The sequence below is a fragment of the Bombina bombina genome, chromosome 4 (assembly GCF_027579735.1).
Source record: "Bombina bombina isolate aBomBom1 chromosome 4, aBomBom1.pri, whole genome shotgun sequence".
Classification (NCBI taxonomy): Eukaryota; Metazoa; Chordata; class Amphibia; order Anura; family Bombinatoridae; genus Bombina; species Bombina bombina.
The window spans coordinates 544,197,543-544,221,446 of record NC_069502.1 but is presented as its reverse complement, the minus strand read 5'-3'; the positions used below and the strand labels follow the sequence as shown (position 1 = coordinate 544,221,446).

General features: G+C 39.6%; 1 protein-coding gene across 1 annotated transcript in view; it reads left to right on the top strand.

Moving 5' to 3' along the window:
• The window catches only part of IBTK (inhibitor of Bruton tyrosine kinase), a 244,926-nt gene that overhangs the window by 86,126 nt on the left and 134,896 nt on the right, over positions 1-23,904 (top strand). Inside the window, exons 9-12 of the mRNA XM_053710478.1 lie at positions 3,017-3,140; positions 5,334-5,511; positions 14,031-14,187; positions 22,938-23,543. Coding sequence (XP_053566453.1) covers positions 3,017-3,140; positions 5,334-5,511; positions 14,031-14,187; positions 22,938-23,543 — 1,065 coding nt within the window. The remainder of the gene's footprint in view (positions 1-3,016; positions 3,141-5,333; positions 5,512-14,030; positions 14,188-22,937; positions 23,544-23,904) is intronic.

Genomic DNA, 23,904 nt, shown 5'->3' with positions numbered 1-23,904 from the left:
TTGTTTTTGGTTGCTATTTCTTCTGCTAGAAGAGTTTCTGAATTGTCTGCTTTGCAGTGTAACTCACCCTATCTGGTGTTCCATACAGATAAGGTGGTTTTGCGTACCAAACCTGGTTTTCTTCCAAAAGTGGTTTCCAATAAGAATATTAAAGGGACAGTCTACACCAGAATTTTTATTGTTTTAAAAGATAGATAATCCCTTTATTACCAATTTCCCAATTTTGCATAACCAACGCAGTTATAATAATATACTTTTAACCTCTGTGATTATCTTGTATCTAAGCCTCTGCAAACTGCCCCTTTTTTCAGTTCTTTTGACAGACTTGCAGTCTAGCCAATCAGTTTCTGCTCCCAGATATATTCACGTGCACGAGCACAGTGTTATCTATATGAAATATGTGAACTAACACCCTCTAGTGGTGAAAAACTGTTAAAATGCAATCTGAAAGAGGTGGGCTTCAAGGTCTAAGAAATTAGCATATGAACCTCCTAGGTTAAGCTTTCAACTAAGAATACCAAGAGAACAAAGCAAAATTGGTGATAAAAGTAAATTGGAAAATTGTTTAAAATTACATGCTCTATCTGAATCATGAAAGTTTATTTTGCCCTAGACTGTCCCTTTAACCAGGAAATAGTTGTTCCTTTTCTGTGTCCTAATCCAGTTTCTAACAAGGAACGTCTGTTACACAATCTTGATGTGGTTCGTGCTTTAAAGTTTTATCTAAAAGCAACTAAAGACTTCAGAAAAACATCGTCCTTGTTTGTCGTCTATTCTGGCAAGAGGAGTGGTCAAAAAGCGACTGCTACCTCTCTGTCGTTCTGGCTGAAAAGCATCATCCGGTTGGCTTACGAGACTGCCGGAAGGCAGCCTCCTGAACGAATTACAGCTCATTCCACTAGAGCTGTGGCTTCCACATGGGCTTTCAAGAACGAGGCTTCTGTTGAACAGATCTGTAAAGCAGCGACTTGGTCTTCACTGCATACATTTGCTAAATTTTACAAATTCAATACTTTTGCTTCTTCAGAGGCTATGTTTGGGAGAAAGGTTTTGCAAGCAGTGGTGCCTTCCGTTTAGGTTACCTGACTGTTTCCCTCCCTTCATCCGTGTCCTTAAAGGGACAGTTTACTCAAAAATTTTCTCCCCTTTAATTTGTTGCCAATGATCCACTTTACCTGCTGGAGTGTATTAAATTGTTTACAAGTAGCTCCTTTACCCTTATATTGGTATTTGAAATTGTTGATTTAGCATGTGGTATCCCCACCTATTCTGAAAGTTTGTGGCCGCGCGTACCAGCTATAGATGAGCTTTGTAAACACAGCCAGCAGAAGAAATTACACTCCCAGTGCGATATAGCAGAGATAAGGTAATAAAATGTTGATTTTCCATTGTTCTCTAAAAGTACTGGTGATTGTTTTAAGGACAAGTATAAGATAAAGAAGCAGGTATATTTGCACAATGTGATACAGTAATGAGATCGGATTATACCTACAAACTCAACCCATTTTATTAGGTTGTGGCTTCAAAACACAAAATCAGAGCTTTAATATACACAAATAAGCCTTAAAAAGCTAATTTTCATACATTTTTTACTCTGCAGTTGGTAAAAAAAGCAATTGTAAACACATTAAGGGAAAAACTATTTTACAGTATACTGTCCCTTTAAGCTTTGGTATTGGTTCCCACAAGTAAGGATGAAACCGTGGACCGGACACACCAATGTAAGAGAAAACAGAATTTATGCTTACCTGATAAATTTCTTTCTCTTACGGTGTGTTCGGTCCATGGCCCACCCTGGCGATTTAGTCAGGTTTAAATTTATTTTTGTAAACTACAGTCACCACTGCACCCTATGGTTCTCTTTTTTCTCCTAACCGTCGGTCGAATGACTGGGGGGGGGTGGAGCCTAAGGGGAGCTATATGGACAGCTCTGCTGTGTGCTCTCTTTGACACTTCCTGTAGGGATTGAGAATATCCCACAAGTAAGGATGAAACCGTGGACCGGACACACCGTAAGAGAAAGAAATTTATCAGGTAAGCATAAATTCTGTTTTTTCTCTATCACCCCACTCTTACCAACTTTAACCCCAAAATACTGCCTAGTGCAGTAATTTTATTACAAAATAAAGATGCTGCCATCCTTTATTTTTAATAAAATACAATATGCACTATTTTGGGGCAGATTTATAAAATTAACAAGAGATCTGACCTCTGATTACTTTTAAAAGCGCTAATTATTACAGTGAGCTCGCGGTAGCCATAACCAGCCACTTGTAATGGCTGATTAATTATTGCACGCAGGCAAACATGGAACCCAATTTTTTTCTTTCATGATTTAGATAGAGAATACAATTTTAAACAACATATTAATTTACTTCTATTATTTTATTGGCTTCATTCTTCATATATTCTTTGTTAAAGAAGTAGCAATGCACATGGGGAGCCAATCACAAGAAGCATCTGTGCAGCAACCAATAAGCAGCTACTAAGCAAAGGATATTAATAGAATGAAGCAAATTAGATAATAGAATTAAGTGGGAAAGTTGTTTAAAATTGCATGCTCTTTCTAAATCATGAGAATTTTTGGGGGTTTTATGTCCCGTTAACATTTCTCAACCTGCAAGTAGCTTTTGGAATATTTTAAACAAGTGGCATAAATTAACTAAATTATGAGTAAAATGGGGTTTGAGGGAACTTGGTTATTTTATGCATTGATTTTTTTTTTTATTTAAAGTTGTAAAGAATTTTAGCATTATAGTCTTCTAAATATACAATTATACATTGGCACATTATACTCTATTTGACCCATAACTCAGGTTGATTAGTGAAAAAGAATGCATTGATTGAAACTGATTTTGATAAAAACACATTTTTAAAAGTCTTTAAAACTTCTCTTCAAACACCTTTGACATTTTTCCAGAACGGGGTAAAAAATGATTGCATTGTGCATAAAATGTGTCTCTAATAATAGGACCTTGACCTAGTGTGATACAATCTCTTTGTTTCTTTTATATAGGCAGCTTAATTTAAAGAAAGTCCTTGTCACTGGTGGCTTCCTGGAATACAAAGCAGACACCCAACATCTCAAAGAAAATGGTGGTCAACCAGTTTGCATTCTTGCCCTGGACCAAGCTGGAAAAGTAAATTATCTTTAACTATGTTAAAGGAACAGAAAAGTAAAATTAAACTTTCCTGGTACAGATAGGGTGTGCAATTTTAAACAACTTATCTTATTTGCTTTATTCTCTTGCCATCCATGTGTGTTCATCTAGCTCACAGTGGTGCATTGCTGCTCCTTCACCAAAGGATACAGAGAGCACAAAGTAAATGTAAAAATATAAGTACATTGCAAAGTTGTTTAAAATGTTATGGGCTACCTAAATAATCGAATAAAAAAATGTTGGGTTTCTTTTAAACAATGTACTTAACAAAATCTCTAATTACAGTGTTCTCCTACATGAGGTGTGGTAAACCCATAGTGTGTGTGGCCAAGGTTAAACTTAAACCCAATTTGCTGGCGCTCTGTCTCAGGCCAACCACCATAATGCTTGGTTTCATTAGCAGCCTGTAGTGCTTAAAGGGACAGGAAACCCCACATTTTTATTTCACGATTTGGATAGAACATACAACTTTAAACAACTTTGCAATTTGCTTCTATTATCAAATTTGCTTCATTCTCTTGTTATCCTTTGCTGAAGGAACATAATTACACTACTGCAGCTACCTGAACACATCTATTTAGCCAATCACAAGAGACAAGTGTGTGCAGGCACCAATCAGCAGCTAGCTCCCACTAGTGTATGATCTGTGCGTATTCTTTTTCACCAAGGGATACCAAGAGAAAGAAGCACATTTGAAAATAGAAATGAATTAAAAAAAAATGACATGCTCTACCTGAATGATGCAAGTTTAATTTTGACTTTTCTATCCCTTAAAGGGACAGTCTAGTCAAAATTAAACTTTCATTATTCAGATAGGACATGTCATTTTAATCAACTTTTCAATTTACTTTTATCATCAAATTTGCTTTGTTCTCTTGGTATTCTTAGTGGAAACTAAACCTAGGTAGGCTCATATGCTAATTTCTAAGCACTTGAGGGCTGCCTCCTATCGCATGCTTTTTAAATTGCTTTTCATAACAAGAGACTCAATGGTTCATGTGGGCCATATAGATAACACTGTTCAGGCACAGAAAGTTATTTAAGATTTAGCCCAACACAATGCTAACTGCAAGACAATAGATAATAAATAGTCACAGTCATGTGATCAGGGGGCTGTCAGAAGAGGCTTAGATACAAGGTAATCACAGAGATAAAAAGTGTATTAATATAACTGTGTTGGTTGTGCAAAACTGGGGCATGGTTAATAAAGGGATTATCTATATTTTAAGATAATAAAAATTATATTGTAGACTGTCCTTTTAAATAGCTTTGTATTAATGTTATATTTGAGTATTTAAAGGAATAGTCTAGTCAAAAATAAACTTTCGTGATTCAGATAGAGCAACAATTTTAATCTACTTTCTAATTTACTCCTATTTATCAATTTTCTTCGTTCTCTTGTTATCTTTATTTGAAAACGCAAGAATGTAAGCATAGGAGCCGGCCCATTTGTGGTTCAGCACCTGGGTAGCGCTTTCTAATTGGTGTCTAAATGTAGCTACCAATCAGCAAGCGCTACCCAGGTGGTGAACCAAAAATGGACTGGCTCCTAAGCTTACATTCAAATAAAGATAGCAAGAGAACAAAGAAAAATTGATAATAGGAGTACATTAGAAAAAAAAAAACAGTATGTATTTTGTTCACAAAAGCTGTCTGTAAAATTTAAATAGGTTTCTTTTCGAAATGACAATCTCTTGTTGTAAGCAAAATTGTGTGATTGTCTTGTTTGCAGTGTCCCCAAAGCAATCGGGCTACAGTGTTCATACTATTTGCTAAACTTATTTGTCTATAAATGTTTGGACTCCAGAGCTAAGCTTTTGTTTTATTTTGTGTGTATTTCTTTTACAAGCATTACAATAGGAATATTTTACAGAGGCAGGTGTTTTTAAAACAAATAGCTTATTACTGCTGACGTCTATCAGGTAGCTTTATCTAGGAACTTATGTGCTTGTGATTTTATGATTCACTTGCCATGATAAAGGATAATATTGCAGTTTTTTTTTAATTTATTTTTTTGTTACTGTTCGCCCTCCATGTCACTGTTACCAGTATAAGGGATTCTTTCTAGTCATGGGGTAGACCGTGCTTAAAGAGAAAATAAGGAGCTGCCACTGCCTTTAATACTAAAGTGTAATTATCTGAGATGATAAACTGTTGCAATCTCTGTTAAAGGTGTTTTGCTGGAAGTCGCACAACAGCTCTGTAAAGCAGTGCCGATTAATTTATGGTCGCCAAGTCCTCGTGACAGACATTGCACTAAATAGGAATGAGACCATGTTTGTTACACAAGAAGGAGAAGGATTTACAGGAAAATGGATGCTGGAAAAGAAAAAAAGTGTTGGGAAGAAAGGTGAGCTAATGTCTTGTGCTTGACACAAGCCCTCCCCTCAGAATCATGGAGAGCTTTGTGAAGGGAAGGCAACCAGATCTGTGCACATCAAATTGCTGTGCAGAGCTACAATTGCTTCTTATTTCTTACCATGTCATTGTTTTTCCTCCTGTGCCTGCTATTCTCTTATTTAACCCCTTACAGGTGCTGGACGGTGAAGCTCTGCATCTTCATAAAGATTGCTACCAGTCTGAGAGCAACCTTTGACGGAATCAATATGCATTTATAGATCAGGGACATTAACAGCTTTTTTGTGTGTACTTTGGGTTAGTTTGCACAATACACATTATGTATTTTTACATTATTTTTTTTTAAACAGCAAAAAAGTTACATAACATAAAAAAGCCTTTATGAATAATAGAGTAATGCACCGCTGCAAAGATTTAAAGTTCCTGCTCTGTATTGTGCATACTAACCCGAAGTGCACAGTACAGCTGACACAGGATGCAAGAATACCTAAACTCCAACATGGAGGGGGCACTTCACCAACTGGCATTTGTAGAGGGTTAAAATAAGAGAATGGCTTTGAAGAGTTGTGCAAGCGAAGAATAAAATTAATAGCATGGTGAGTAGTTGTCATGCTGTTGTATTTGTGCTCAGCAGCTTAACGTCCTGAAAGTTTTCTCCGCTATAATGTGTTCCCAATGATCTATTTTACCTGCTGGAGTATATTAAATTAATTGAATTGGGGGCTTGTAGAGACAAGTACTCAAATGTTCTTTTTCAGTTGTTCTCTCTAGGTAAACAGGGATAACATATGGAGGTTTGGAATATTGCTCCTTGTTTACAATAGCTTTTAACTTTTCTCAATAAAGTCTTTGTTTTATAAGCTCTCGGGATTACGGAAGTATCGTTAGCTTGTTGTTACTTTGGCGATCGGAGTCCGCCATTACTGTCTTGCACCCCTCCTCAGTGTTTATTTCACTTTTGAGCATGAACCATTCACGGTGGATCAGTAGTCACAGAACTTTCATGATAACATAAGGAGGCTTTTTGTGTGTGTATAAAGAGTGATAATGTAAAAAAATTGATCTTCCTGCAATCTCAACCCATTTTAATAGGCTGTGGTTTTAAAGATAGAAATCAGCTAGTTTACATTAAAAATAAACCTAAAAGAACAATTTCTAATGCCTTTTGTACTCTTTAGCTAGTATAATAAGTAATTGAAAACTCATCAAGTAATCAAGTTTTACAGTAGAGTGTCCCTTTAAATTTCCATTTTAATTTTAATTCACCTGTGGATGGTTTCCTCTGCAGATGTATAAATGTATTGCTTCTGTTACTATTTTGTACTTCATTTACATTTTATAAGTTTTAAAATATCTCATTGTATTGCATACTTCTGAAAGGTGTACTAAGGTGTACACTGCCAAGATTTTTTACTTCTTTTTAGCCTACCTCAACAAAAGAAGTAAATTGAAAAGTATTTTAAAATGGAAAGCTCTGTCTGAATCATGAAAGTTTAAACTTCTAATCATGTATTTTTTCTCTTAAATAATAATAATAAAAAAGTGTCTCTTTCTTTCCTATGACATGGAGAGTCCACAATGTCATTCCAATTACTAGTGGGATATTCAACTCCTGGCCATCAGGAGGAGGCAAAGAGCACCCAGCAAAGCTGTTCAGCGTAACTGCCTTATCCATAACCCCCAGTCATTCTTTTTGCCTCTGTCAATGGAGGTTGTGCGAAGTTGGTGTCTGAAGATTTTAATCCTTTTACTGGTAATTTTCCCTGCAAGCAGTAGTGGTGGCTTTTAGCAGTATAAAGGTGGCAAGGAAGTCTTTGCTTTACTTTTAACACTTTGCTACCCCTTTGTAGAAAGCCAGAGTTGGTTACTCTGTTCTTTCTTTTCCTACAGGTCTTTGACAGGGAGTGAAGTGCCTGCCACACCTAAGGATCAGCATCTATCATGCAATGGATCTAAGGTAAGTGCCTTTGCCTTCTAGGTACAGAAGGACAGCAGCACTTAAGAGGTTAACCCTCTCTTTCAGATCCTTTGTTTTATTCTGGGACATAATAATCCTTAATTTTAAAAAAAGGATTCATATTTGGACAATTATATTTGGCACACAGTATGAGACGATATTTGGCACACAGTATGAGACCTGACATTTGGCTAAGGGATGTATGGGATTAACAGTAAAGTATATCCTTTATTATGTAACCTGGGTCTTAATATTATTTTTAAGGCATTTGTATGAGGAGCTTAAACATAAGGACTATTAAGGCTTATTTACATATACTCATACAATGGGAGAGCCATTTTTTAAACTGTCTTTATCTTTGCGCCTTTTTTACACTGGATAAAAAGTTGCGCAGTTTATTTGGTCCCGCTCACGTGACGCCTGCACTTCCGGTTTAGAGGAGTGGTGCCGTTGTAAGAATAGTAACCTTTCATTATGGAGGGAGCTCCAGTTACTTCACGTATCTTGGGAAAATGTGAGATTTATCTATATCATCTACTCAGGAGAAGAGGCCTCTTACTAGTGGGAAATCTCTCTTGGCGGTAGAAGCCTCAAACAATCTGATTTTGTTTTCTAAGTAGCTTTCTATGTTAGTTTTATTAAAATTTTAATTTTCATTCATAATTATTCTGAAATTTAAAGTCGACTTTAGTTTAATTTTGATTACTTTTTAACTACTGGTGGGACCGGTTTTATTTCAGCTATGGACTCAGAACAGGATCAGTCCATTTCTATGGATACATGTTTACTATGTTTAGAGGCACAAATTGTCCTGCCTATGCAATTTTGCTCCTCTTGTTTAACTAAGACTTTAAAATTTAAAGACAAATTACTCCCTTCTGAGCCTACTGTCTTGGGATAATACTGTGCGTGACATGCCTCAGCTTTCTCCCAAGCATTAATTGTTTCTCATAATGTGCCTTCTGTCTCCTCTCATCCACCTGGGGGTGTTTATTTACCTGGGGATTTTGCCGTTCAGATTTCTTCTGCAGTAACAGCGGCTTTGTCAGCTTTCCCTTCTTCGGGTAAGCGTAAGAGAACATCTGCCTGATAGTAAGGCCTGATAGTAAGGCTTCTGACTCTAGGTCAGCATTAGCCAATCTTTCTCAGATTTCTGATGAGGAGAATACTTCAGTACCTTCTGAAGGTGAGATCTCAGACTCTGACATTTTATCAGAAACATTTTAATTTTTAGATTTAATTAGATTAACTTTAGATTTAAGCTTGAACACCTCCGGTTACTACTGAAAAAGGTTATAGCTACTTTAGACGACTCTGAACCTTCGGTTGCTGTCATCCCCATGAAGTCTTCTATATTGGATAGAGTTTATGATTCCCCATCTTCTGAGGAGGTATTTCCTGTTCCTAGGAAGATGTCTAAAATTATTGCTCAGGAATGGGATAAGCCAGGGGTTCATTTTTCTCCTTCCCCTGTTTTTAAGAAGATGTTTCCTGTTGCTGACTCTATTCGGGACTGTTCCTAAAGTAGAAGGAGCTATTTCTACTCTTGCTAAGAGAACTACCATTCCTCTAGAGGATAGTTGCTCTTTTAAGGATTCAATAGATAAGAAGCTAGAGACTTACTTAAAAAAAAGATGTACATCCATCAAGAAATACAGTTGCAACCTGCAGCGAGTATTGCTACGGTTGCAGGAGCAGCATCTTATTTGTGCAATGCATTGTCGGATCTTATTGGAGAGGAAACTAATGTAGAGGAGATCCAAGATGGGATCAAAGCTCTCTAATTGGCCAATACCGTTATCTATGATGCCAACATGCAGATAATTTGTCTGGGAGCTAAAATGTCTAGCTTCACGGTACTAGCCCGCAGGGCTCTGTGGTTAAAATCTTGGTCGGCCAACGTCTCTTCTAAGGCCAAGCTTTTGGCTTTACCTTATAAGGGAAAGTCTCTGTTTGGACCTGGTCTGGCGGAGATTATTTCAGAGATAACGGGCGGAAAGGGATCTTTCCTACCTCAGGACAAGAAAAATAGACCTAATGGTCTTCAAACTTCTAATTTTCATTGCTTTCGTAACTTTAAGGGACAAAAGTCCTCCTTTTTCAAACCTGACCAATCCAGATGAACTTGGAAATCCAACCAGCCCTGGAGCAAGAGAAAACAAAACAAGAAGCCTTTAGCTGACTCTAAATCAGCATGAAGGTTCCGCTCCCGATTCCATTGTGAATCAGGTGGGGGGCAGGTTTTCTCTTTTTCGTCAAGCCTGGATACGTGATGTCCCAGATCCTTGGGCAGTGGACATAGTATCCCAGGGTTACAGAATGGGATTCAAGTCTTGCCCTCCAAGGGGCAGATTTCTCCTGTCAAGACTATCCTCAAACCAAATAAAGACCTATACTCCCTGGGAGTTATTGTTCCAGTTCCTCTAAGAGAACGGGGTCTAGGATTCTATTCAAATCTATTTGTGGTTCCCAAAAAGGAGGGAACTTTTTGGCCCATTCTAGACCTCAAGTGTCTCAACAAATTCCTCCGTGTTCTGTCCTTCAAGATGGAGACTATTTGTTCCATTCTTCCTTTGGTACTGAAAGGTCAGTTTATGAGGACCATAGACCTGAAGGATGAATACCTTTATGTTCCCATTCACAGGGAACACCACAAGTATCTGAGGTCTGCCTTTCTGGACAAGCACTTCCAATTTGTTGCACTTCCTTTTGGTCTAGCCACGGCTCTCAGAATATTCACAAAGGTTCTGCGGGCGCTATTGGCAGGGAATTGCTGTGGCGCCTTATCTAGACGACATCTTGGTTCAGACGTCATCTTTTCAACTAGCCCAATCTCATACAGAGATGCTGTTGTCTTTTCTACGTTCCCACGGGTGAAAGGTGAATTTGGAAAAAAGTTCTCTTGTTCCATATACTAAAGTGTGTTTCTAAGGGACTATAATAGATTCCCTGTCCATGAAGATTTTTCTGACAGAGGTCAGAAAAAACAAAATTCTTGCTTCCTGCCTTTCTCTCCAGTCTGCCTTTTGTACATCTGTGGCTCAATTCATGGAGGTGATTGGTCTGATGATGGCATCCATGGACATCATTCCTTTTGCTCGGTTCCATCTATGACCACTGCAACTTTGTATGCTCCGTCAATGGAATGGAGACCATTCGATTTATCACAGAGGATAAATCTGGACCCTATAAAAAGAGACTCTCTCTCATTGTGGGTGTCACAGGAACATCTGTCTTGGGGCATTTGCTTTCTGAGACCTTCCTGGGAAATTGTGACTACGGATGTCAGCCTGTCAGGCTGGGGAGCTGTTTGGGGTCCTTTAAAGGCTTAGGGCCTGAGGTCTCGGGAAGAGTCCTCTCTTCCTATAAACATCTTGGAGTTGAGAGCTATCTTCAATGCCCTATCAGCATGGCCTCAACTGTCTTTGGTCTGGTTTATCAGATTCCAATCGGACATCACCTCAGTGGCTTACATCAACCACCAGGGAGGGACTCTGAGTTCCATAGCCATGAAAGAGGTGACTCGCATTCTGCAGTGGGCGGAAGCCCACAATTGTCTTTTATATGCCATCCACATTCCAGGTGTGGACAACTGGGAGGCAGATTTTCTGAGCAGACAGACCTTTCATCCCGGGGAGTGGGCTCTCCATCCGGAAGTGTTTTCTCAGATAACCCTCAAGTGGGGGGTTCGAGAGTTGGATCTATTGGTGGTACGGTTCAAGGTCAAGAGATCCTCAGGCCTTGGAGGTTTTCTCTGGCATATCGGTTTCCTCCGTTTGCTCTCCTTCCATGAGTCATTGCTCGTATCAAACAGGAGAGAGCATTGGTGATACTAATAGCTCCTGCATGGCCTCGCAGGATCTGGTTCGTGGATCTGGTAAGGATGTCATCTCTACCTCCTTGGAGGTTACCTCAGAGGAAGGACCTTCTACTTCAGGGTCCTTTCCTCCATCCAAACCTAGATTCTCTGAAGCTAACTGCTTGGAGATTGAACGCCTAGTTCTGTCTAGACGTGGTTTTTCTGAAGCGGTCATTGAAACTATGATTCAGGCTCGAAAACCGGTTACTTGCAAGATTTACTATAAGATATGGCGTAAATATCTGTATTGGAGCGAATCTAAGGGGTTCTCCTGGAGCAGGGTGAGGAATTCCCCGGCCTGGATAAGGGTTTATTGGTCAGTACCCTAAAGGGTCAGATTTCTGCATTATCTATCCTTTCGCACAAACGTCTGGTAGACGTACCAGATGTTCAAGCCTTTGTACAGGCCCTGGTTAGAATCGAGCCTGTGTTTAAACCTGTTGCTTCCCCATGGAGCCTTAATTTAGTTCTTAAAATTTTGCAGTAGGCTCCGTTTAAGGTGATGCATGTTGTTGATATAAAACTGTTATCCTGGAAAGTTTTGTCTCTTGTTGCCATTTCTTCCGCTCGCAGAGTGTCTGAACTTTCAGCTCTGCAGTGTAATTCCCAGTACCTTATTTTTCATGCTGATAAGGTGGTCATTCATACTAAATTGGGTTTTCTCCCTAAGGTGGTATTGGATCGAAACATTTATTAGGGAATTGTTGTTTCTTCTTTTTGTCCTAATCCTCCTTCTCAAAAGGAACGTCTTTTGCATAACTTGGATGTTGTGCAGGCTTTAAATTCTACTTACAAGCTAATAAAGATGTTCAGCAATCTTCTGCCCTGTTTGTTGTTTTCTCTGGAAAGCGTAAAGGTCAGAAGGCCACTTCTACTTCTCTGTCTCTCATGTTGAGAAGTTTGATTCGTTTAGCTTATGAGACTGCTGGACAGCAGCCTCCTGAGAGAATTACGACTCATTCCATTAGGGCTGTCTCCTCTTTTTGGGCTTTCAAAAATGAAGCTTCTGTGGAGCAGATTTGCAAGACGGCAACATGGTCCTCTCTGCATACTTTTTCCAAATTCTACAAATTTGATATTTTTGCCTCGGCCAAGGCTTCTTTTAGGAGAAAGGTTCTTCAAGTGGTGGTGCCTCCTGTTTAGGTCCTTCTGCCTTTTTTCTCCCTCCCTGTTCATTCTGTGTCCTAGTGTTCCCACTAGTAATTGGAATGACGTTGTGGACTTTCCATGTCATAGGAAAGAAAACAATATTTATGCTTATATGTAGTACAACGCTTAATCCAGACATATCCATTATGTATAGAGTGAATCAAGTCTCTATATGAGGTGTGCAGTGTACACAATCACTCACCAGGCACTACGTCTCCATGTGGCTGTAATGTTAGATACGGCTACCGGATTGTTCACAAACGTAACTTGTAGTGGTCCTCCATTACAGTGTGGTTCCCTGTGCAGATAAATCTCTCTGCACCACGCTGACAAGTGCTCTTAGCAGGGTTGAGCGTGCAGACGCCAAATGTGACAGCTCCAGCTGTGTGGATGAATGTCGGCTTGTGTGTACTGTGACGTAAAGCGTGATAAGTGCCAGTAGAGACCAATGTAAAGTCTGTGGGTCCGGGAAGCGCTGAGGTTTAAGCTGGAGTAGAAAAAAATGATCAACAGCAGTCCACTGCCTTAATCATGGACACAACTAATAGTGGATACAAAAGCTCCTTAAATACACCTGGGTCCACAGGTGCAAATAAATTGGTTCTCCTAAGTAATAAACTTACTTTGATTCAAGAACACCTGGAAGGTTTGCTGGTTTTCTCTGCTTACCTGATAAATTTCTTTCTTTCTGGACATGGAGAGTCCACGACCCCGCCCCCTTTTTTAATTATAATTTGGCAGTTTTTTTTAGTTAACCTCAGGCACCTTTTCATCCTTGTGTTTTCTTCCTTATCCATTTCCTTTGGCTGAATGACTGGGGGTTATGGGCAAGGCGGTTACACTTAACAGCTTTGCTGGGGTGCTCTTTGCCTCCTCCTGCTGGCCAGGAGTTGAATATCCCACTAATAATTGGAATGACATTGTGGACTCTCCATGTCCGCAAAGAAAGAAATTTATCAGGTAAGCATACATTTTGTTTTTTCATAGGTACGTTAATATACTTTTTAAAATACGGTTTTCATTACCTTTTTGCTGCATATGCATTGTTTGCAGTTTATCTATTTAAACACTGTGGTAACGGTAAGCAGGGGAGGGAGAGTAAGATCCCAGCACATTTTTACCGAGCAGAGAAGGAAGGAACATCTTTGTGAGTTTAGGCTGCTTTGTGGATCTTTGCAGCTCTGCTAATTTTAATACAGAACATTGCCCTATTGCACAGTTATCTGCAGCATGAGGGAGCTAGAAATGTCAGCTAGTGACTCCCTGGGTGTAAGCAGGCTAGGGGGTGAGGAAATAACCCTAGCTCTCTCATTAGTGTGTATTACGTACGTATGCATATGCAGGGAAGACACTGCAAGGTTTTTCTCGCTTTAGCAGCAAAATATCTATTTCATATATACTGCAAAACTTTATCTACATCTAAAGCTTTATTTAAATACCCCATATGTGTTTTTGACTACACTGTCCAAGTTTTTATTTTTTTATATCATGCTTTTTAATTTTTAACCTCATTGATCATTAACCACTCCCCCCTTTTGTCTCATAGAAAATTCAATATCCGATTCATCCTTTCACTGTGATACGCCCAGTGTGTTTGAAAGAATTTGCCTTCAGAAGCTTTCCTTTGTCCACAGGGCTGTAAGTGTAACTACAGATCCCAATGGATGCAACTTTGCGGTCTTACAATCTGATCCGAAAACAAGGTAATGAACAACGTAAATACTGAATTTAGACCACTAGTGGTTTTCTAGTCTTTAATGTACAACGCTACTTATTGCATAGTTGCCAACAGTCCCTGATTTCCAGGGACAGTCCCTGGATTTTGTTGTATTTCCCTGGATTTTTTTCTCTCCTGGAAATGTCCCCACCAGGTGATTTGGAGGGCTGCAGCTCCTCCACATTAGGTAAGGGGCTGTGCTGATTTGTTGTTAAAGAGGGGGGATTAATTGGCTACTACTGTAGATAATGTATTGTTTGTATCTTTGCAATTATTTAGTCTGACAGTAATCTTCATAATTAAGCACTCTGTATCATCTGCATCTTACTGATTTAGTATGGGTTTTAAACATACACCATTTCCTACATATAGTGCAAAAATATAAAAATTGTTGCCAGACCAAATAATACAAAAATACATTTTCCCCCAATAGCTCACCCAGAGCGGTGCTGTGCATCATCATACAGTAAGATTAGCTGCACTGAGTGTTTGCTTTGTCTCTCCTCTTGTTTATATTAATTTGACACACTGCAGCCTAGCTCCTCCCCTGCACCTCTGCCCTCAGTGTGTCATTAGGAATTCAGGATAACTTAGAAAGATACAGATTGTTTACTGGTACAAATTCTTAAAAATAATTATTTTTATTCTTTAACATTTTTAAAAGTCTGTTTTTGCATATTGCTTTAATCACGTGTCATCTCTTTATATGACGTCTCTTACTGTGATATGAATATGAAAAATTACTGCAAATGATGACATTCAAAGTTGGTTAGGAGATGTCTGTATTTGCAATACCGTTCTGTCTAGGAAGCTTTACCTCTAATTAAAATAGTATACATACATATTTCTTTTGCAAGATGTACCGAGTCAACGAATTCATCCTAACTTGTGGGATATTGTCCTTCCTGACAGGAAGTAGCAAAGAGCACCACAGCAGAGCTGTCTATATAGCTCCCCCCTTAACTCCACCCCCCCCCCCCAGTCATTCTCTTTGCTGGCTCTAAGCAGGAAGGGTAAAGAGAAGAGGTGTTAAACTGTTAGTTTTATTTTATCTTCAATCAAGTGTTTGTAATTTTTAAATGGTACCGGTGTTGTACTATTTACTCTCAGGCAGGACATAGATGAAGATTTCTGCCTGGAGGATGATGATCTTAGCATTTGTAACTAAGGTCCACTACTGTTCCCACAGAAGCTGAGGAGTACAGGAAAACTTCAGTGTGAGGAACGGTTTCTTGCTATACAGCAATGAGGTATGTTCAGTCATATTTTCTGCAGAGACTGTGTTAACTCAGAAAGGCTGACAGTGTCCCCATTAGGGGAAGGGTAAGCAGTAATCCTAGTGTTATCAGAGGTTTTTACTAGCTTGCATAAAGGGTTAATTTTTTGTGGGCACTCAGTTTGTTATGTGAATTTGGGACAAATGTTTTTGTGTCTGGGAGTAACGTTTTCTGTTTTATAGGACATTTGCTTGAGGGTTCTTTGGAGTTGTTTATAACCCACATGGCTTTCGGGCAGGGTTTGTTAGTTTTGTGTAGGCCCCTGCAACATCGAGTGAGGTGGGCGGGGCCTACATTTACAAGCAGCAAGCAACTTCCTGAGGTCCTGAGAGTCTTCTGAGGGACTAATCGAAGCTTTAAACCCCATATTATCGCTTCCTAAGGGCAGGTAGGGCCACAGCAGAGCTGTGGCAAGGTGCTTTAGGGGTTTTTAACCGGTTTTAGACACTTATCAATCCGTTTTTTTTTTTCATTTGGGGGTCTATTGCTTTTTTACTTGTGGTGCAATCCTTCTAAAGCTTAGTGGGTACACTGTTAAAAGTTCGGAATTTTTGAAGCAATTTTAACCTGTTTTGCAGTTTGTGTATGCCTTTTTTTCTCTTAAAGGTACAGTACCGTTTTTGCAAATTGTGTTTTTTTTCATTAAATAAAGTGTTTTCCAAGCTTGCTTGCTTCATTACTAGCCTGTTAAACATGTCTGACACTCAGGAAACTCATTGTTCAATTTGTTTAGAGGCCATTGTGGTACCCCCTCTAAGAATGTGTCCCAATTGTACTGATATGTCTATAAATTGCAAACAGCATATTTTGACTTATAAGAATTTGGCATTAAATGATTCTGAGACAGAAGTAAATCAGGTTTCGCCTCTAGTTCTCCCCAAGTGTCACAACCAGTTACACCCGCACAAGCGACGCCAAGTACTTCTAGTGCGTCTAATTCTTTCACCTTGTAAGATATGGCTTCAGTTATGAATACTACCCTCACAGAGGTTTTATCTAAACTGCCAGGGTTGCAAGGGAAGCGCAGTAGCTCTGGGTTAAGAACAAATGCTGAGCCTTCTGACGCTTTAGTAACCGTATCCGATATTCCCTCACAATGTTCTGAGGTAGGGATGAGGGATTTGCTGTTTGAGGGAGAGATTTCTGATTCAGGAAAGATGTTTCCTCAGACAGATTCAGATATGACGACATTTAAATTTAAGCTAGAGCACCTCCGTTTATTGCTCAGGGAGGTTTTAGCTACTCTGGATGATTGTGACCCTATTGTCGTTCCAGAGAAATTGTGTAAAATGGACAAATATTTAGAGGTTCCTGTTTACACTGATGTTTTTCCGGTCCCTAAGAGGATTTCGGACATTGTTTCTAAGGAGTGGGATAGACCAGGTATTCCGTTCGCTCCCCCTCCTGTTTTTAAGAAAATGTTCCCCATTTCTGACACCATAAATGACTCATGGCAGACGGTCCCTAAGGTGGAGGGAGCTATTTCTACTCTGGCTAAGCGTACAACTATACCTATTGTAGACAGTTGTGCTTTCATTGATCCTATGGATAAAAAGTTAGAGGGTCTCCTAAAGAAAATTTTTGTTCATAAGGGTTTTCTTCTTCAACCTATAGCGTGCATTGTTCCGGTAACCACTGCAGCTGCTTTTTGGTTTGAGGCTCTAGTAGAGGCTCTTCAGATGGAGACCCCACTAGATGATATTTTGGACAAAATTAAGGCCCTTAAGTTGGCTTATTCTTTTATTACAGACGCCGCTTTTCATCTTGCTAAGTTAGCGGCAAAGAATTCAGGTTTTGCCATTTTAGCGCGAAGAGCATTATGGCTTAAGTCCTGGTCAGCTGATGTGTCATCTAAATCTAAGCTTTTGACCATCCCTTTCAAAGGTAAGACCCTATTCGGGCCTGCACTGAAAGAGATAATTTCAGACATCACTGGAGGGAAGGGTCATGTCCTCCCTCAAGATAAGTCAAATAAGACAAGGACCAAACAAAATAATTTTCGTTCCTTTCGAAACTTCAAGAGTGGTCCCGCTTCCTCTTCCCCTGCTGCAAAGCAAGAGGGGAACTTTGCTCAATCCAAGCCAACCTGGAGACCTAACCAGGCTTGGAACAAGGGTAAACAGGCCAAGAAGCCTGCTGTTGCCACTAAGACAGCATGAAGGGGTAGCCCCCGATCCGGGACCGGATCAAGTAGGGGGCAGACTTTCTCTCTTTGCTCAGGCCTGGGCAAGAGACGTTCAGGACTCCTGGGCCGTAGAAATTGTAACCCAGGGGTATCTCCTAGATTTCAAAGATTCTCCTCCAAGGGGGAGGTTCCATATTTCTCAATTGTCTGTAAACCAGACAAAAAGAGAGGCGTTCTTACGCTGTGTAGAAGACCTTTTTACCATGGGAGTGATCTGCCCAGTTCCGAAAACAGAACAGGGGCAAGGTTTCTACTCCAATCTGTTTGTGGTTCCCAAAAAAGAGGGAACCTTCAGACCAATTCTAGATCTCAAGATCCTAAACCAATTCCTAAGAGTTCCATCCTTCAAGATGGAGACCATTCGGACTATTTTACCAATGATCCAGGAGGGTCAATATATGACTACCGTGGATCTAAAGGATGCGTATCTACACATTCATATCCACAAAGATCATAACCAGTTCCTCAGGTTTGCCTTTCTGGACAGGCATTACCAGTTTGTGGCTCTTCCCTTCGGGTTGGCCACGGCACCAAGAATCTTCACAAAGGTGCTAGGGTCCCTTCTGGCGGTCCTAAGGCAGAGGGGCATAGCAGTGGCGCCTTATCTAGACGACATCTTAATTCAAGCGTCAACTTTCCAACTTGCCAAGTCTCACACGGACTTAGTGTTGGCCTTTCTAAGATCTCATGGGTGGAAGGTGAACGTGAAAAAGAGTTCTCTTATTCCTCTCACAAGAGTTCCATTCCTGGGAACTCTGATAGATTCGGTGGACATGAAAATATTTCTGACGGAGGTCAGGAAATCAAAGATTTTAACCACCTGCAGAGCTCTTCATTCCATTCCTCGGCCGTCAGTGGCTCAGTGTATGGAGGTAATCGGACTTATGGTAGCGTCAATGGACATAGTTCCGTTTGCTCGCTTGCATCTCAGACGACTGCAACTATGCATGCTCAAACAGTGCAATGGGGATTATGCAGATTTATCTCCTCAGATAAATCTGGATCAAGAGACCAGAGACTGGTTGTCACAGGATCACCTGTCCAGGGGAATGTGTTTCCGCAGGCCAGCGTGGGTTATTGTGACGACGGACGCCAGCCTACTGGGCTGGGGTGCAGTCTGGAATTCCCTGAAAGCACAGGGTTTGTGGACTCAGGAGGAGGCCCTCCTACTGATAAATATTCTGGAATTAAGAGCGATATTCAATGCTCTTCAGGTGTGGCCTCAGCTGGCTTCAGCCGGATTCATCAGGTTTCAGTCGGACAACATCACGACTGTAGCTTATATCAATCATCAGGGGGAACAAGGAGTTCCTTGGTGATGATAGAAGTTTCCAGGATAATCCGATGGGCAGAGACTCACTCTTGCCATCTATCAGCAATCTATATCCCAGGGGTAGAGAACTGGGAGGCAGATTTTCTAAGTCGTCATACTTTTCATCCGGGGGAGTGGGAGCTCCATCCGGAGGTGTTTGCTCAACTGGTTCAGCTATGGGGCACACCAGAATTGGATCTGATGGCGTCTCGTCAGAACGCCAAACTTCCTCGTTACGGATCCAGGTCAAGGGATCCTCAGGCAGTACTGATAGATGCTCTAGCAGTACCCTGGTCGTTCAACCTGGCTTATGTGTTTCCACCATTCTCTCTCCTTCCGCTTCTGATTGCCAGAATCAAACAGGAGAGAGCTTCAGTGATTTTGATAGCGCCTGCGTGGCCACGCAGGACTTGGTATGCAGACCTGGTGGACATGTCATCTCTGCCACTATGGACTCTGCCACTGAGACGGGACCTTTTGATTCAAGGTCCATTTAAGCATCCAAATCTAATTTCTCTGCAACTGACTGCTTGGAGATTGAACGCTTGATTTTATTAAAGCGGGGTTTCTCTGAGTCGTTCATAGATACCTTGATTCAGGCTCGAAAGCCTGTCACCAGGAAGATCTATTATAAGATATGGCATAAATATCTTTTTTGGTGTGAATCCAAAGGCTACTCATGGAGTAAGATCAGGATTCCTAGGATTTTGTCTTTTCTCCAAGAAGTATTGGAGAAAGGATTGTCCGCTAGTTCCTTAAAGGGACAGATATCTGCTTTGTCTATTCTGTTGCACAAGCGTCTGGCAGATGTCCCAGACGTTCAGGCTTTTTGTCAGGCTTTAGTTAGAATTAAGCCTGTGTTTAAACCTGTTGCTCCGCCATGGAGTCTCAATTTAGTTCTTAAAGTTCTTCAGGGGGTTCCGTTTGAACCCATGCATTCCATAGATATTAAGCTTCTATCTTGGAAAGTTCTGTTTCTAGTTGCTATCTCTTCAGCTCGAAGAGTTTCTGAACTATCTGCATTACAATGTGACTCGCCTTATCTTGTTTTCCATGCTGATAAGGTGGTTTTGCGTACCAAACCTGGGTTCCTCCCTAAGGTTGTTTCTAACAGGAATATCAATCAGGAAATTGTTGTTCCTTCTCTGTGTCCTAATCCTTCTTCTAAGAAGGACCGTCTGTTGCACAACTTGAACGTGGTTCGTGCCTTGAAGTTTTATTTGCAGGCAACCAAAGATTTTCCCAAATCATCTTCTTTGTTTGTTGTCTATGCTGGAAAGCATAGAGGTCAAAAGGCTACGGCTACCTCTCTTTCCTTTTGGCTGAAAAGCATCATCCGTTTGGCTTATGAGACTGCTGGACAGCAGCCTCCTGAAAGAATTACAGCTCACTCCACTAGTGCGGTGGCTTCCACATGGGCTTTTAAAAATGATGCTTCTGTTGAACAGATTTGTAAGGCTGCGACTTGGTCTTCGCTTCATACCTTTTTGCTTCTTCGGAGGCTATTTTTGGGAGAAAGGTTTTGCAAGCAGTGGTGCCTTCCGTTTAGGTTCCTGTCTTGTCCCTCCCTTCATGTCCTAAAGCTTTGGTATTGGTATCCCACAAGTTAGGATGAATCCGTGGACTCGGTACATCTTGCAAAAGAAAACAGAATTTATGCTTACCTGATAAATTTCTTTCTTTTGCGATGTACCGAGTACACGGCCCGCCCTGTCTATTCAAGACAGATAGTATTTTTTATGTAAACTTCAGTCACCTCTGCACCTTATAGTTTCTCCTTTTCTTCCTTGGCCTTCGGTCGAATGACTGGGGGGTGGAGTTAAGGGGGGAGCTATATAGACAACTCTGCTGTGGTGCTCTCTTTGCTACTTCCTGTCAGGAAGGACAATATCCCACAAGTTAGGATGAATCCATGGACTCGGTACATCGCAAAAGAAAGAAATTTATCAGGTAAGCATAAATTCTGTTTTTTTGTATTGCTGTGTTATTAACCCTCTACTGTCTAGAGATATATATATATATATATATACAGGTGGCCCTCGTTTTACAACGGTTGAATTTACACCGTTTCAGAATAACAACCTTTTTTTCCAGTCATGTGACTGCTATTGAAAAGCATTGAGAAGCAGTGCATTTATTAAAATAGCCAGTAGATGGAGCTGTCCGCTTGTGTTGCAGCAAAGCCAAGCAAGCTGAAATTAATCAGTTCAACCAGACCTGAGCTATCGAGCAGATTTCAAAGAAACAAGATCTTCCTGTCTATAAATCAGTCCAGATTGGAATGCATAGAAAGAACTGTTTGCAGAAAAATGCAAGTGAAGTCTGTGTTGTGTGATTATTTTATTAGGTTTATAATGCTGTTTAGCAAATGTTTTTGTTCATTTAACTTAGTTTAATTATATATTCTGTGTTGTGTGGTTATTTTTATTAGGGTTATAATGCTGTATAGCATTTAAAGTCTTCATTTCAAAGCTTTAAAAATAATGTATTAGGTGTTACTTATGGCAATTTTGAGAGGAGCCTGGAACGTATCTCCCTCACTTCCCATTGACTTACATTATAAACTGGGTTTCAATTTACAACGGTTTCGATTTACAACCATTCCTTCTGGAACCTAACCCCGGCATAAACTGAGGGCTACCTGTGTGTATATATGTATATATATATATATATATATATATATATATATATATATATATATATATATATATATATATATATATATATATAAATAATATAATTGACTCCTAATGGAATATTGTTATTGATTGGGTTCACATATTTGCCTAATTTTGTTTAAGGTTATTGACATCCCCTGTTCTAGCGCAATTGTAATCTAGAGCAGGGGGCTGCATTGCACAAGAAATCTTTTGTTTGGTGTTAAATTTCACTGTGCGATGCAACAGAACCTGTAAACAACTGATACCATCTCCTTAGATGGAAACAAACCTTAACAAAAGGTTCCTTCAACACCTCTCTAGTTTATTTGCTCCTTTTTTTATAAGGGCATATTCTGGGGGCATTTAGACCCTTTGTACAGATGGTATCTCAGTCCTCTTGAAGATGATTTCCTAAATAAGCCTGGAAGTATGGAAAGAAATATAATTCAGTAAATAATTGTAGTTTTGCCTTTTATTAAGGGACACTAAAGCCCTATGAGATTGTTACTTTATCCGCTGGTTTACAACTATCCCTAAATGACTTGAGGAGATTAGGCTTTTAAATTTAGAATAACTTAAAGGGACAGTGATCCATTTTCCTGACTGGTGTGTATTTATTTTGCCATTTGAAATAACTGTTTCTATACTGTACTAGTTATAGAAAAGTACTAGTTGTAGAAAAGCTATGTAAAGAAAATGCAGCGGATAAAATCACACTTCCAGTGGGGGGTGGGAGAGATTAGGTACTAAAATGTTAATTTAATTTATTCTCTCTAAGGATTGGTCTGTATGTATCCAGTGGGAGATAAGATAACGAGGATGCTGTGCGTTGTGTGTATATATAGAGATAGCACAATAAAGTATGCACTCCCTGCAAGCTTAGCCCATTTTATTGTGTTCTGGTTTTAATTAGCAGTAGCATATATTTAGTATATAAAAATAAACCTAAAGAAGAAATGTCCAATACATTTTAACTCTGCAGCTGGTATAAACAGGTCATTGGAAACAAATTAAGGGGAAACCAATTTGAAGTAGCAACATGGCACCCTTTTACTTTATAGAAACTAAAACTTTACACTGATTTCTTCGGTATTTAAAAAACTAACATTCTTTAACAATTTAAAAAAATCTGCATATATAGCATTTATTTAGTGTTTAATGTCCCTTTTGTGTTTGAGGTAATAAAAATGGTAATACTTTTGTCATAATTTTTCTAACATTATTGGAAATATTTAATTTAATTTGCTTTTATGTGTATATGTAATCTTACTGATCTGACAGAACCGTCATATTCTCTTTTAGCCTTTTTGAAATCCCAACTCTGTCATCTTCAGTGTTTGCTGATGATTTTGGCAAACTTCTCAGTGAGGTAGATGAGACGGACAGTATACACGATGTGACTTTTCAAGTGGGTGCCCAGTTTTTCCCCTCTCATAAGTACATACTCGCCATGCGAAGCGACTTTTTCCGTAAGCTTTTCTTTTCTGGAGAGTGCAACCAACTTGATTTTCCAGACATCTACCAGAAGGGGGAGGATGCAGCCGGATGTGATCAGTTTGTGATTGAGAAAGTTCACCCAGATTTATTTGCATACGTTTTGCAATTTGTCTATACAGACACATGTGGTATGCTTGTACAGGGCCATAAACCCAGGGTTCGTTTGAAAGATAAAATAGAAGAAAAACAGGACACAATCATCTCCAATCTCCAAAAGATGAACTTTCATGAAGATGTCAAGGGCAAATCTGCATATGAAGTGTATAGAAATAGTCAAATTTGTGTGGACAGTGAAAAGAAGAAAGGCAAGATGAAGCCGTCTAAAAACAAGACTGTTAACGAAGAATCTAGCCCTGTAAAAATGCTGCAGACCGTTGCAAAGAGGTTTGGACTGAGCAGTTTAAGTTCAAGGTTTGTAGTTATTTGTTTGTTAGAATCAAGTTTAATAATGCAAGCTTGGAGTTTCAGTGCCATATTGATGTGTTTGTTTGCTTCAGAGCATGACTTACTGAACTGTACTTTCATGCTACATTGTTGCTTTTCCCAAGAGCATTGCTCGGTTGTAAAACCCAATATTTTTCTTTCACGATTTCTGAGCATACAATTTTAAATAATTTCCAATTTACTTCTATTATCAATTTAACTTCATTCTCTTGATATCTTTTTTTTTAAGGAGCTGCCATGCACTACTGGAAGCTAGCTGAACACATTGGTTGAGCGAATGAAAAGAAGCATAGGTACATAGCCTATAGAGTTGTACTTTTGGTTTCCT